The 13,083-nt window shown below is 43.9% G+C and overlaps 1 protein-coding gene and 4 non-coding genes across 6 annotated transcripts; 3 read left to right on the forward strand and 2 right to left on the reverse strand.

Annotated features, from left to right (window-relative positions):
• Window positions 1-2,967: 2,967 nt before the first annotated feature.
• LOC102686172 (transmembrane protein 248) lies at window positions 2,968-10,765 on the reverse strand. 2 transcript variants are annotated; one of them, XM_015366406.2, is made up of 8 exons: window positions 10,516-10,765; window positions 9,753-9,807; window positions 8,730-8,906; window positions 7,569-7,851; window positions 6,255-6,399; window positions 4,800-4,959; window positions 4,231-4,374; window positions 2,968-3,566 (listed from the first exon to the last, which is right to left on the reverse strand). In XM_015366406.2, exons 1-8 carry the CDS (start codon window positions 10,617-10,619, stop codon window positions 3,546-3,548), a joined length of 1,089 nt encoding a protein of 362 aa, XP_015221892.1. In that variant the 5' UTR covers window positions 10,620-10,765; the 3' UTR covers window positions 2,968-3,545. The 2 variants fall into 2 exon arrangements, with proteins under 2 accessions (XP_015221892.1, XP_015221894.1); XM_015366408.2 differs by lacking the exon at window positions 9,753-9,807 and having other exon boundaries at window positions 10,516-10,763.
• Window positions 10,766-11,348: 583 nt separating this feature from the next.
• On the forward strand, window positions 11,349-11,420 carry trnaq-cug (transfer RNA glutamine (anticodon CUG)). Its single transcript has one exon. It is a non-coding gene; the product is annotated as a tRNA-Gln (tRNA).
• Window positions 11,421-11,903: 483 nt separating this feature from the next.
• Window positions 11,904-11,975, reverse strand: trnae-cuc (transfer RNA glutamic acid (anticodon CUC)). The gene has a single exon. It is a non-coding gene; the product is annotated as a tRNA-Glu (tRNA).
• Window positions 11,976-12,387: 412 nt separating this feature from the next.
• Window positions 12,388-12,459, forward strand: trnaq-uug (transfer RNA glutamine (anticodon UUG)). Its single transcript has one exon. It is a non-coding gene; the product is annotated as a tRNA-Gln (tRNA).
• A 422-nt stretch (window positions 12,460-12,881) lies between these two features.
• Window positions 12,882-12,953, forward strand: trnae-cuc (transfer RNA glutamic acid (anticodon CUC)). Its single transcript has one exon. It is a non-coding gene; the product is annotated as a tRNA-Glu (tRNA).
• Window positions 12,954-13,083: the final 130 nt, after the last annotated feature.

Consider the following 13,083-nt stretch of genomic DNA (forward strand, 5'->3'; position numbering starts at 1 on the left):
TTTTTGGAACCAACTACTGAGTTAAAGTCTAAAGCAGTGAGCAGATCAGTTAGCTCTGGTGATCAGGGGCCAACGTGGAAAAGTTGTGGACTCCAGAATACTCCCAACACTACTGCTTATAAAAAAACAACCTCACTTTTTCCAGAAGATCTAAGATTGGCTTAAAGTTGTGAAATACAATTGATCAAAAGCCATTAAACCTCAAGAATGGTCTTTTGTTATTCATCGTGCCAAGTTTGTACTGCCTCTCAAAATAAAGTGTGGAAAGGATATACAGTAGCATTCATTTCTTTCTCTGAGACCCTATGTCTTTTTGTACCTAATTAAAAATAGGAGTCATATTGGACAGTGTACTTAGTAATACTTTGGAGCTTTAACTCTGTGCTAGCTATAATTGTGAATTGGTTTTAATTGCACATTGTGGAAAAATAAGGGAATATTACTCAAAACCTCATTCACAGGGTCACATTACTCTAGTAAAATTAAAGTGGATGGTCAAAGGCTTCTTTTAATAATATGGCTTTCCAGCTTTTGTCCTTAAATAAAGGTGAGTTGACTACGTTATTTTAAGATCAGATGTTTGTTTTAATGTTCAGATAGAAAACATGATGATAACTTTCCCATTGGCTCCTTCACAAAAGTGGGAATTAAGTGAAAGTGCTTTCAGGACTGATAAAACATGTTCTCCACACACAGGTGTTGATGTCTGGAACAACCAACTCAACTCCACCAGTAAATTTCTGAGGGTGCTTCAAGAAATGAATGGATTTTAGCTTAGTAAGTCATTAAGTCACAGCTCTTAGTGCTGTAAAGCTGATTCTGCTCAATGCATTTTGTTGGAAGTACGGATATTGACAGGCTGCTTTAGGTAGTAGAAACTTTGGAATCCAGTTTTCTGAACAAATGTCTGAGGGTAAAAAAGGTACCCTACCGATGAAGAAAACAAATTCCAGTCCAATTGGTTTTAGCATCTAAGTGTAACATCTTCAAACTTGGAATTAAGAAGACTGACGCTCTAGAGCACGTTTGTTTAAAAAGCATGTCAAAGGGCTTAGACGTACTTGACGCAAAAAAATCGATGGAGTTTACAATTGTTTAGGCTCCCAAGTTTAAAAAAAGTGATTTGTGATTTGAGTTGCACCTTGCAGGTCATTAAGTGCAACACTCCTAGTTAACACCATGGATTGAATTTGCTGTCAACCATTGGATAAATAATGTCGGTAATATTAAGATAAGATCACTTAATTGGCCATATACAATTTCTTGTATTAGGAATTTCTTTTCGCATACCCCATGGACTCTCCATGGACACACAGACAGGGAGAGAAGCTTGGGGTCAGAGCGCAGGGTCAGCCATTTATATGGCACCCGTGGAGCAGTTGGGGTTTAGGACCTTGCTCAGGGGCCCAACGGAGTAGGATTCCTCTGCCAACCGCGGGATACGAACCTGCAACCCTGCAGCCACAGGCGCAGATCCTGAGCCACAGAGCCACCACACCACTGAAACTATTTCATATTTTCTTAATTCAAATTAGGTTAATGAATTATTCACCTCCCTTTCCAATATTATTTTTAATTTTAATGGTTAGCCCTGGACACCCAGAAGAGTATGTATCAGGTTTGTGTTCTGACACAGTTAAAATAACATCGGGCAGACCATCAGGTTAGTTGAGTCAACCATTGCAGGTGAAAGCAGCTCCTAGCTTGAGCAGTGTTGTGATGTAGAAACTCCACAGACTGGCGTCCTGCTTGAAAGTTTGAATGCCATGTTTCTTTCATTCATATTAACATCAGGCTTTTCATCCAACATGTGCGTTACACATGGAAGAAGATCCACTTTTTCCACCACTGAAGTGCTGGATCCACCTGGGTGACCAACTCGCTCTCATCCTAGCATAAATCTCGCATCAGCAGGGTCCGCTTGTCGGCACGCCCGTCTCCATTTGGTGGTTTGAAACAAATCTTTGAGCTGACGTTGCCATTAAATGCGACCGAGAATATTCCAACCGGGACGTCGCACCTGGGTGACCAACTATGCACCGGTAAATCCATCGCTATATAGTAGCACTATGTATATGACCAAGTAGTCAGGACCTCACTTTAATGTCTCATCCAAAGGATGGCACCTCCTGCAGTAGAGCGTCACTGTTTTAGAATTTCTGATTCCAGGGGAAGAGTCCCACCTACTGGTCCCGCAGCACCACCTACAGCACAATCTTCTTTCTGACCAGATCCAACCTGGCTTCTGTTCTGGGATCTGACTTGATCAGGCAAGAATTAACCATTACCTTGACCAATCCTCAACACATTTTTTTAAAATCCAAATGATGTTCTAATACAAAGACTACAGTGACCCTGTGCCCTCTTTACAACTGAAGACAGCCATTTCTAACCCACAGGTTGTCAAGCTCCAGTCCTCAGGTGCACCAGGTTGAGCTCCTGGTCCTTGGTTGATGTTGGGTTTTGTTCTCTGGGTGAACTTCAGTGATCATCTGTACAAATCAAACTGAACGATTTCTAACCAAAATGCCTTCAACATTGAAAGTCTTCAACTAATGAATTTGTTAGGGCCTGAAGAGTCTGGGCACTGAGGCCCAGGCTGCAGTCTCCAGTGCTGTCAAATTCACTGCACAGTCCTACAGCTGTACCTGCACAGTGCAGCTCAGCCAAAAACTGATGGTTGTTCCATGATGACCTGGTTTTGATTTGATAATTTCTTCACCACATCCCCTGCATTTCACAGAAGTGTGGTGAATCCAAACCCAGTGGATTAAAAACCTCTATTCAGACACTCACGGCTGTTTCATGGTCCCCTGTTGATTAAGTCATGACCACAAGACTGAAAATCGTCTCACAACACATTGCTGGCAAGATGATACCTTGTTTTACACTGACACCAAGGACAGGCTTGTGAGGTTTATGGAACATTTAGATCATGCTGCCTCACACACTTTGCTTACATTTGTATTTTTAATTTCCTGACCACATTTACAGCTGATTTTTTTTTTTTACATCCATCCATCTTCTCATCACTTAATCCAACAAAGTGTCTTTGGACTGTGGGAGGAAACCCAGGAAGAACATACAAAACTCCACACAGACGGCACCTCAGGTCTGGAAGTCTCCCTCCTCATATCTTCTTCAGCAAGCAATGCTAGCTATGAAGACTACAAAAACATCTCAACTATTATAAAAGATGAAAAACAATTGACTCGTTGCAGTGGGTCTCTCAAAAAGCAATAGATTCATTTGCTAAAACCCTTTTTATTTCTTATGATATTGATATGAATCCTTTCAACAGGTGGCCCTTAAACTGGAACAGTATCTTCAGCCGCTCTATAACTTTTATAAATAATTTGATAATCAGATCTGTAAAGGTGATCCAGGCTGGACAGGCAGAGATACCTCCGCCCACTGCACAGTGCTGACTGGTAATTCGAGCCAGAGGAAGACAGACGGACAATGGAGACTTATTTCCGCTGAGGCGTGCCCACGCTGCCATGCCACACCTGACCACGGCAAGAGCAAGATTCACGATGTCGGACTCAAGAGTCAAGCAAGGGCTCCTGCAAACGAAAAATGAAGGCACTTGAAAATCACGCGGTCAAAGCATAAGACCGCAGAGTCAGACACAGCAGTAAGAAGCTGTCAGAGCAAAGTCCGTGGAGTCACAGCTGTTCTTAGAAGGCCACTGAGGCTTGGCTTCTTTTTCAAGCACTCCAGGACACGTGGAACACATCAGGAATGCTTAATCAGCACATGGGGAAATATAATTATAATTATATAATTTTGAAATTACTGTGAATCTTTTTTGAAATGCCTAAACTGTAGTTTTTAATAATGGAAAAAAATGTAAAAAAAAATACTGTATTGTTTTGTTGTGTATAAGATTTGCAGCTGTTACTGTTAGAATCAGTCCTGGCAAATTTTCAGAAATCTGCTCCAGCCTGGCCTCACTCACAATATATAAAAAAGGGAATAAATGCTGCCTGAAGCCAGTGAAAAGAGCATTTAAACATGGCCACAGAATTCACATCAACGCATAGATTAAAAAAAAACTTTTTTTGTTGCTCTTCATTACTTGTGTGGCGTAGATACCACATACATGTGTCTCAATAAAACATGCGTGCACCTGGTGTATATAAGCATCAAGGATTTGCTTTGTGTTCCAGGACTGTTGTCAAGACAATTTCAGTGCTTCACAGTTACACCCTGGAGTTCTTGCGTTACCTTCTGCTGCAGGTCCAGTCCGCTGCTCTTGTGCCTGCGGGCCTTGAAGCAGGACAGGGTCCCAGCACAGCAGAGCGCGCCACATAGCGCCAGCAGAAAAACACTCACCACCAGCAAATGATGCCAAGCAAGAGCCCTGTCCTCCTGAAATCAACAGAGCAGAAAAACTGGTTGTTCGCTGGCTGAGTCACAGCTTGTCCCAGGCAGCTGATCAAACAGTCCACCAACGTCTGATCCTAATCCCAGAAAGCAGTGGAAGCATTTGGAGTGGACTTCTGCTTGTTTTACTGAATGCTTTAGTTAAAAAAAAAATAAAGAACGATTATACTGAATTTGAAAGGCTTGTCAACCACGTTACATTTTTTCTTACACTAGGAGGAGTAGCCTGGTTCCAGGATGACAAAGTCACTTCTGTTGTCAGTGCTAGCTAACTGCGTGTGAAGTCTAACAAGAGTACCAAAGTACAAGAAGTATAACCCATAATGTTACAATTAAACCTGCACTTCGTTATATTGCAGTCTTTCAAATTACTTGTTAAAGGAAGCCATTTGGACCTGTGCAGGACTCACCTTCGACAGCATAACCGTGAGTTTGGGATCAGAGGTGAACACAGTGCTGTAGCAGCCCAGTGCATTCTGGGGCTCCTGGGAGCTCAGAGGCGAGACAACAGCTCTCACTGAAGGAAGCTCAGAGTTACTGTCCATGCCAGTCGGACACTCCTGGGGGTGACTGTTAAGTTAAACAAGAAACATCCATTTTCTGTTAAATATCAAATGGACAGATATTTCTCCCCCCACAAATAGTAAATATTCCTGGTTATTGTACTTGTCCATCTACTGACTCACCCACGTTGATCTGTTGTATAGCCAATACACTAGCATGCAAAAGGCATGTGCAGTGATACACAAAAAACATTTAGCAAAGGACACAACTGGAAACTAAAAGGTGGAACATTTACAACTCATAAAAGGAGACACTTTTTACGCAAAGGGTAGTGGAATCTGGAACGAGTGAGGTAGCAACAATGTCAAAGCCCATACTCTCAAGAAATGGCTGGATGAGATCCTCAGGTCAATTAGGCAACAGCAGGCACATGAGCTAAATCAGCCAGAAGTTTATTCTTGCCCATCTCTAAAACATCTACTTCTCTAATCAATATCCCCTAGGGTAAGTCAATGCTTTTCACCCAGGGGGCTGGCCCCATCATCGGACTGAACCCAAGCTAATTGTCTCTTGGGAGACAAGGGACAGCTTGCACAATTACCATGTGGTCCAGCCCAGCCTGCAGGTAATAATCAATCCAGTGCACAGGGACCGGCAGACAGAGTCTGGATTCATGTCAGTAATTCCTACACTACAGGTTCAATCTTGCAGGTCAGGCAGAGATTTTGTTAATCCTTTTTTAATCAGATGAGACTAATTATAAACCTATCCAGGGAATCATTTAACACAATCGGAACATAAAACCCATCTGCTTTCCAAGTTTCCATTCATCTGTAGCAGCCATCATGATACGTATTTTTGTACAGTCACCTCTTTCTAATCCTGGCTGAGATGCTGCCGAAACTTTATATGCTTTTGTACTGTAACCCTGCTTGGATTATTTGTATATATGTTGTAGATTAACAGGCATCCTGCTGTAAATATTTAAACATTTAAAGGCTTTGCTTCAGGTCCTTGGTGAATAAGATGTGACCTTTTTAATTCTGATAACATCAGTACATGACAGCATTTACGCAAAGCAAACTCATACAGTAAGGTTGCGATACAGTCACAGAATTAGTACTGCAGAAGAGATCAATCCTTAGATCTGGCAAATATACAAAAGGAATTAAAAATGAATAAAGTATGTGCAGGAAGGATGCATTTCTCTTCAGCTTTTCTAAGAGGAAGGTCAATTTCTCATTCGTATCTTTTCATCTTAATAGACGTGCATCTCTAACGTCTTCATTTACACCGGAGGAGCGTCGCTCCCTGACTGGCCGGCCACCCGCGCCGCGCTGCCAGTTTCCCAGCGGACTCACGGGGTGTCGGGCAGGAGGCGTGCCGGGGCGCTGAAGCCGATACAAGTCCGGCTGGGACCTGACTGACGCTCTGACCCGTTGCCAGCCAGCTGAGACCACGAGGGCAGGATGAACGATATATTCAGGGCCGTCTTTTCTGCAGAGCCTTCATACAGAGACACAAAGTGCAAACAGTCATGACGGTGCACCTGAGACACGAAGCGCAATGGAAGCAAACCATCAGATTCACACTGGACCTTTTCACCTCACTGAAGTTTACAAAGACCGACTCAAGAGTCTCAGACGTTTTCCAGGTTGCAGTGTCTACTTTGTGTCTGTTGTGGAAAGTACATCTTTTTTTTCCCACATGTAATTCTTTACACCTAAACAAAATGCTAAAAAGGGAGACTAGAATAATCAAGTCTTTCCCAGAAAATAATTTGTTGTTCTTAAGCTACTGATCAAACGTGACTATGGTTGATAGGAGAATATTAATATTAATTTCTTTGGGGTGATCTAAATGCTGCAGGTGATGGGGGACTAGATTTTGAACAGCACAAAAGAAATAATTACATTGTGCTCCAGTTGTGTAGAATGCTTGCTCTCATATCTTAAATATTGCAGCAACAGCTAATTATTAAGCACCAGAAATGACAGATAAATGGAAATAGGTAAGATATTATCTCTAATGCATTTTCTTGTCATTAAATGCCACAAGCAACAGAATAACAAATACAATGTTTAAGTCATGCATTTCATGCAACATAATCTACCTAGACTTGTACCAGAATCTTAGTATGTCAACAATACCATCCAAAAGCACCTGCATTTGTACTATAACACAGAGGCAAAGTGTATGTTTTAAAAACAGGTAATCCACAAAACTGCATGGCTCCCTCAGCCCCTGCTTTGTAATGCCAAAGACTCATGCTTCTGTGAGGTGGTTCTGGGTTGATGCGAAAGCTGTGGCTGACTGATCTCCGAATCTGAATATCTGCCAGGGATCAGGGCTGCACCTACAGTAACTGCACACTGCCATCGTGAGTTTCACACAAACAAGAACCTTCTACTAGGACGACATCAAGATTAATGATTCCTGCTCCCTTAATCGTTATTTTATTTCCGAATTGCTTTTATCTTAAGAAGCATCCACTCATGTTCCTAATGAAGAGCACTGTAACCTACAAAAGGGTGGTGACTGAGGTATATACACATCAGTGTACTCCTTCCTGTGACTTAATTACAAGTTTACTAACTTCATGCACAGTGTTGTGATTCAGAGGCCAGAAGAAACACCAATGAGAAGCAGCTGATGGAGCAGAGATGGATAATCACCCTTAAAGTCAAGCTGCTTTCCCCAGAGAGTGGCCGAGAGGTAGACAGGGTCTTGGTCCTGTCTCTGTGGGGCCCAGTCCAGCTGGCCAACGATGGACAGATGGGTCAAAGCCAAGGGATCGCTGGAGGGGTTGCCTACATGCCCATCATGCGTTTCGTGTTGCACCAAAGGGGCAGAGGCGTGTGTCTCCCCAGTGACCAGAGGCGCCGTCGAGCTGTCTGTCCCGTTCTCCAGCACACAGAACCGCAGCTTTGCAAGAGAGCCCAACACCTGGTTCCAGTCCTGCAGGGGTTTCAAAACATCATACACCAGAGAAGCAGGATCACACCTCTTCCTTTTGTGGACTAAACCATTATCCAATACAGGGTCACAGAGGACTCAGAGCCTATCCCAGCAAGCAATGGGCACAAGGCAGAGGGCACCCGGGACAGGATGGCAGTCCATCTCAGAGCAGACACACAAACACGCTCAAACTCACACCAGGACCAGTTCTCCCAGAGGCCAACTGCCTTACCAGTATGTTTTTGGACTGTGGCAGGAAGCTGGAGCACCTGGGGGAAACCCATTTAAAAGTGGGGAGAACAGACAACTCCATCCAGATAACACCCCAGGCCTCAAATTGAACTCGGGGCCCCAGCGCTGTCAGGCAGCAGTGCTAACCACTGCTCCCACTCAAGCCTGCAAGCGTGCAGCGATGTCAGTGAGACTCGTGCCACTCCTCCAATCGGTATCGTCTCTCCCACAAGGCAGTGCGGACCTTGTGGAACAGCCTCGCGTGAATACGCCGCTCTGACGGGTGGGCATGTCAGAGCAGCATGTCTGTAGGCCCTCATGCACTGCAGAGCTGAGGATTAAACTACAGACAGCTCCTAACTGGGAATGATATATAATATAGATGGACATTTGTTTTTCCCAAATGTAAAAAACCACAAACACACAGAACAATCAAACTTTAAAATTTTTCTTGCTATAAAGAGATGTCTTGCTCTCAACTTGTTTAATCAAAACCCTTAAACGTTAAACATTTTTAAAAAGCACATACAGAGAAAGGTTTAAAGGGGGTAATGTGACAGATGCACGTCCTGCGTACTCATAGTACAGACCCACTGTTTCTATAGTGAGAGGGTGAGAAGCTAGAGGGGGCATTGAGCAAGGCTGACCTGGACGATGTCAGGGTTCTTGACCTCGTGTGATCGGGCGTAAGCTCCAAAGCCGATGAACGTCACAGCCAATGAGAGGAGGCAGAGGAAGAAGATGACAACTGGTGGCTGGTCCTCCATACATCTCCGGAGATTCCCAAAGGGCTGCCATGCTACCATGGCAACAGGCACAGCCACCTGTCAACAGAACACAGGCCAACAGCACTGCTGTGAGATGTCCCTGAGTGGTAAAGTGCCTCTTATCCCCAATTACACCATGGAATCATCAAGGAGCAAATGTGGGTGTAGGGCAGGTTTTGGGGGGTGTATTGACTTCCACTACACAGTTGACCAGGTGTAACAAGACACTGTCCCATCCTCCTTTGTTCTAGAGCTTCTTCTCTGTCCCAGGTCGAGTTACATCTGTTCGGCAACTGTGTGGTAATTAACGAGCGTCAATGTGGCGTTCAGTATTCGTTGATTGAGAATTATCCTGCTGTTCGCACCAGGAAGGCTTGGAGGCCTTGATGAAAAGAGAAAGGAAGCAGACAGACAAAGAGAAAAAGGAACACACCAACCCTGAAAAAGACACCAGTCACTACCCGAACACTTAAATAATCACAGCTCCCCCCAGCTGTCACTCTGTCACACTCAGAATCACACACAGCCACAGCTCTCCACTCCCATCACTGGGGGTCTGCTAATTGACAGATCACGAAAATCACACAGCTGAGTACTGTATAGTTACGATCCAACTATTACGAACCTGGATAACGTGAACAACCCTCTTTCAAACTTCTGAAACAGTGTTGCGTGGCGAGTAAGCAGCGTCGATACCCTTGAACCCTGTGCATACGCCGCTTAGCTTCTATGCCGTGACAGTAGACTGTTTATGTCTTTAATGTCTAATGATAGCTGAGAATACGGGAAGACCAGCAAATCTGACCACAGGCACAGGATTCCTTCTCCAAAGCCGTACCTGCTAGACCTCATGGTCGTACAGGTTTTTACACTAACGCAAGCACAGACGGCGAGAGGCGTTACCGTCACTCGTCTGCAGGGAGTAGACACACCAGGGGGTTCAGAGGGGGCTCTACAACTAGAGGAAGAGATTTTAAACAGCGGGGCCAACAATCAATTCTGACAACCTATGGTGTTGCCACGCAACTACCAAGACAGAGCATCCACCCAAAAACACACCAGTCTTTTCAGTTTAATTAACTACTTAACTGAGTTTAAGTGTACGTGCTTAAAGGTTTATCTCCTTCAATAACGCATATCGGTTTCGGATATTTTAGAGATTTATTTTATCATAGTTTCTCCTGTGTCCCTTCCTCTTGTTGCCCTTTTTTGCACTTACGGTACATCAGTGAACCAAACTGTAATGTTTACTCCGAAATTCTTACACGTTTCAGGAAATGGAGAGGAGAAAAGCACCGTATTTAATCTCAAAGGTAATGTTTTCCTACAAAGAAAATATCATGACTAAGCGTCCTCACACCCTAAAATAAACTGGAAACACGAATAACTCCGGCAGTTTCAAGCAAAGCGTACAAAATAGTATCGTTCAATCAGACTAGCTAAAGCTCGTATTGCAATTGATAACAGTATAACCTCCGTGCAAAAACTTAACTTAATCTTTAGAATTAAAGGCAAAATACAGTTATTTTTTCTACTTTAAATTCTGTGTTTCAGGAAACATAGGCCTCCAGAATCTGAAAATAAATTACCATATGTTTTGAACTCAGGCAAGATACTAACAAAACCTTCAGTCGACAAGGTGCTTTAACATAAAAAAAACTATTACCTGTCTGTGAATTCCGTAAATTCCCGTGCGTAATGTTCGGCCCGTGATCTTGAAGCGGATAAATAAAGGTGCATCCAAATTTCTTGAGCCAGAAGATCATCCATACAAGAACATGCTGTTCATGCTGAGTGAGAACTATCATGCAGTTTCACATCCCTTTCCGAAGGGCAAAGTTCTCTCATCTGCCTTCAACACTGCACAGGGAAACGCCATTATCTCTGGTAGGAAATCCAAGGAACTGTAGAGCCCGCCCTGTTTCCGCACGGAGGGATTATTATGCGACACACTGGCTTTTCACTGGGAGATCTCTGACGTGTCCGGGTTGGGGTGGTATGCAAAGCGTGGAAACAATGCTTGGAAAATGTACAATATATCGACAGTAATTCCCAAATAAAATCATACCCAATGAATAACCTGTACAAACCACAGAATAAAGCAAACCTTCGATAAAGCAGGAATGGTCATGTCCATTGCACGCCTTCATCCGTTTCTCGAGGTTTCATAATGAACTTTGCACGGTATATTTTCTTTTAAAATTGTAGTTGTATTGAAGAGTTGGTCATATTTCGACCTCTAAAACTTATATTGCATTCTTTGAAGGGGCTATATACCATGACTAGTAGTACTGCGTGTCTTGTAAGTTGTATGTTCACTGGGAGCTGGTGTTAATAATTCTATACTTTACAGTCATTTTCGAAAATGAAGAGTCGGTTAAGCTGTTTCCAGGACGGTTTGGGACGATAGTAATCTCATTGAAATGTTATAAAGAAATTGAAGACAGTACTAGTACTAGACTGTTTACAGATCAACAGTTTCAGGCGGAGTAACATGGCGGTTCCATGGTGTAATGGTTAGCACTCTGGACTCTGAATCCAGCGATCCGAGTTCAAATCTCGGTGGAACCTGAGCTTTTTTTTTGTAAACACATCTAAACCTAATTCATTCGCAGTTTAACGTGATAGATCTTCATTTAAAAATCGATATTTAAATGTTCAGTGATAAATTGCCAAGTATTCGCTTGCATTTTCTAAGTATTCTCATCAGTGAACAAGTCAGTATAGTGTAGAAATTGATTGCGCTTACGACTGTTATGTCTTGTATAGAAGTGATAAGCCTTTTTGGGTAATCTTCTAAAGTTTGCTCTTTATATATGTGTTTTTAATGCATAAACAGTCATTCATCAGAATCTAACATTATCCGTATCCATCCGGCGAAAAACATGTAACTTCATGACACACTGCACTGGATAGGCGGAATACTCCTGTGGGAAGAGCAACTTACGTCTGCGTCCGTGGAAAAGGCGTTGTTCGTTTTCGTTGACTACGCGTGGTGATACATTAATATGTACATTATCCAATAACATCGTAGTCCACATCAAAAAGTGCACATTCCCTGACCGGGAATCGAACCCGGGCCGCGGCGGTGAGAGCGCCGAATCCTAACCACTAGACCACCAGGGACGCTGTGAGCAACAGCCCTGCTATTAGATATCAACAGGTGTGTGTGGGCGACTGGTTACCCCGAGTCTGGTGTGACGTGGACCCGCTTCTTACGACATTTCTCAAGTCGGGCAGATCATGATGTCGGTGCGCCTTTCTGCGCTTTACGCCCCAGTCGCCCTGACGCAATTTCACCTGGAAACTTTGTGCGCAACATATGTCCCCCCTAAGGAGAACTTTTTATTTTGTCAGAAGTGTTTTAGAAGTCGTAAGACGAAGGGCGTTCTTCAAAGGCAAGTTGCTCTGCGTGGTAAGCATGTTGTGGACTGAGCACACACGCCGCCGCGTGTATCCTAAAACACTGTGTGATAAAACACGCGTCACGTTGAAGGTGCTCCAGTGCGAAATTGTGGACTGAAGAGGCGAGTGTCGCGGTTCCATGGTGTAATGGTTAGCACTCTGGACTTTGAATCCAGCGATCCGAGTTCAAATCTCGGTGGAACCTCTGCCCCTTTTACTGTCTCTTCATACGAGATAAAAGCACCTTTTGCATTCTCTTAGAGCAACAGCTAAAGATAGCGGCTGTGGTGCTACTGTCACATCGTACTTGTTTCTTTCCTTCTTTTGTCGGTACCTGTGCTGTCTGCCACCGGGGGAGAACTGTCAGTCACCTCTTCAGACTCGACAATCCCTGACCTGGAATCGAACCCGGGACATCGCTGCCTGCACTGTTGAGCGCAGAAGGAAGACAGTCGGTCACACCCCAAATGTTACTCGCCGCCGCAAGCAGAAACCTCTGTGCGCATTTCATTAACAGCCGAAACCATTGAACATCATGGTGCTCTGTGTCGGACGGATCGCTTCTGCAGGGGAGGGCCTAGGTAGGTGCGCCGGCTGTTTGCGTTGTTCATGAGGACCACGCCAGCGTCCCTGGTGGTCTAGTGGTTAGGATTCGGCGCTCTCACCGCCGCGGCCCGGGTTCGATTCCCGGTCAGGGAATGTTAATCATTTTCCCTCTTCTTCATGGATCGTACCCTACTGCAATAAGCTTTTGTATTACGTTTTTATGGATTAAAACTGATTAACAAATATAACCACCTTTTTTAAACGATACGGCACGATATTGCAG

This window comes from Lepisosteus oculatus, chromosome 22 (genome assembly GCF_040954835.1).
Source record: "Lepisosteus oculatus isolate fLepOcu1 chromosome 22, fLepOcu1.hap2, whole genome shotgun sequence".
NCBI lineage: Eukaryota > Metazoa > Chordata > Actinopteri > Semionotiformes > Lepisosteidae > Lepisosteus > Lepisosteus oculatus.

Excerpts from the sequence above, each read along its gene's own strand:
- LOC102686172 (XM_015366406.2), bottom strand. The coding sequence starts at position 10,619 with ATGGATGATCTTCTGGCTCAAGAAATTTGGATGCACCTTTATTTATCC. Across the intron at positions 9,808-10,515 it reads TTTACGGAATTCACAGACAG|TTGTAGAGCCCCCTCTGAAC; the intron begins GTAATAGTTTTT and ends CTCTTCCTCTAG. Across the intron at positions 4,960-6,254 it reads CGCCTCCTGCCCGACACCCC|TCACCCCCAGGAGTGTCCGA; the intron begins GTGAGTCCGCTG and ends TTAACTTAACAG.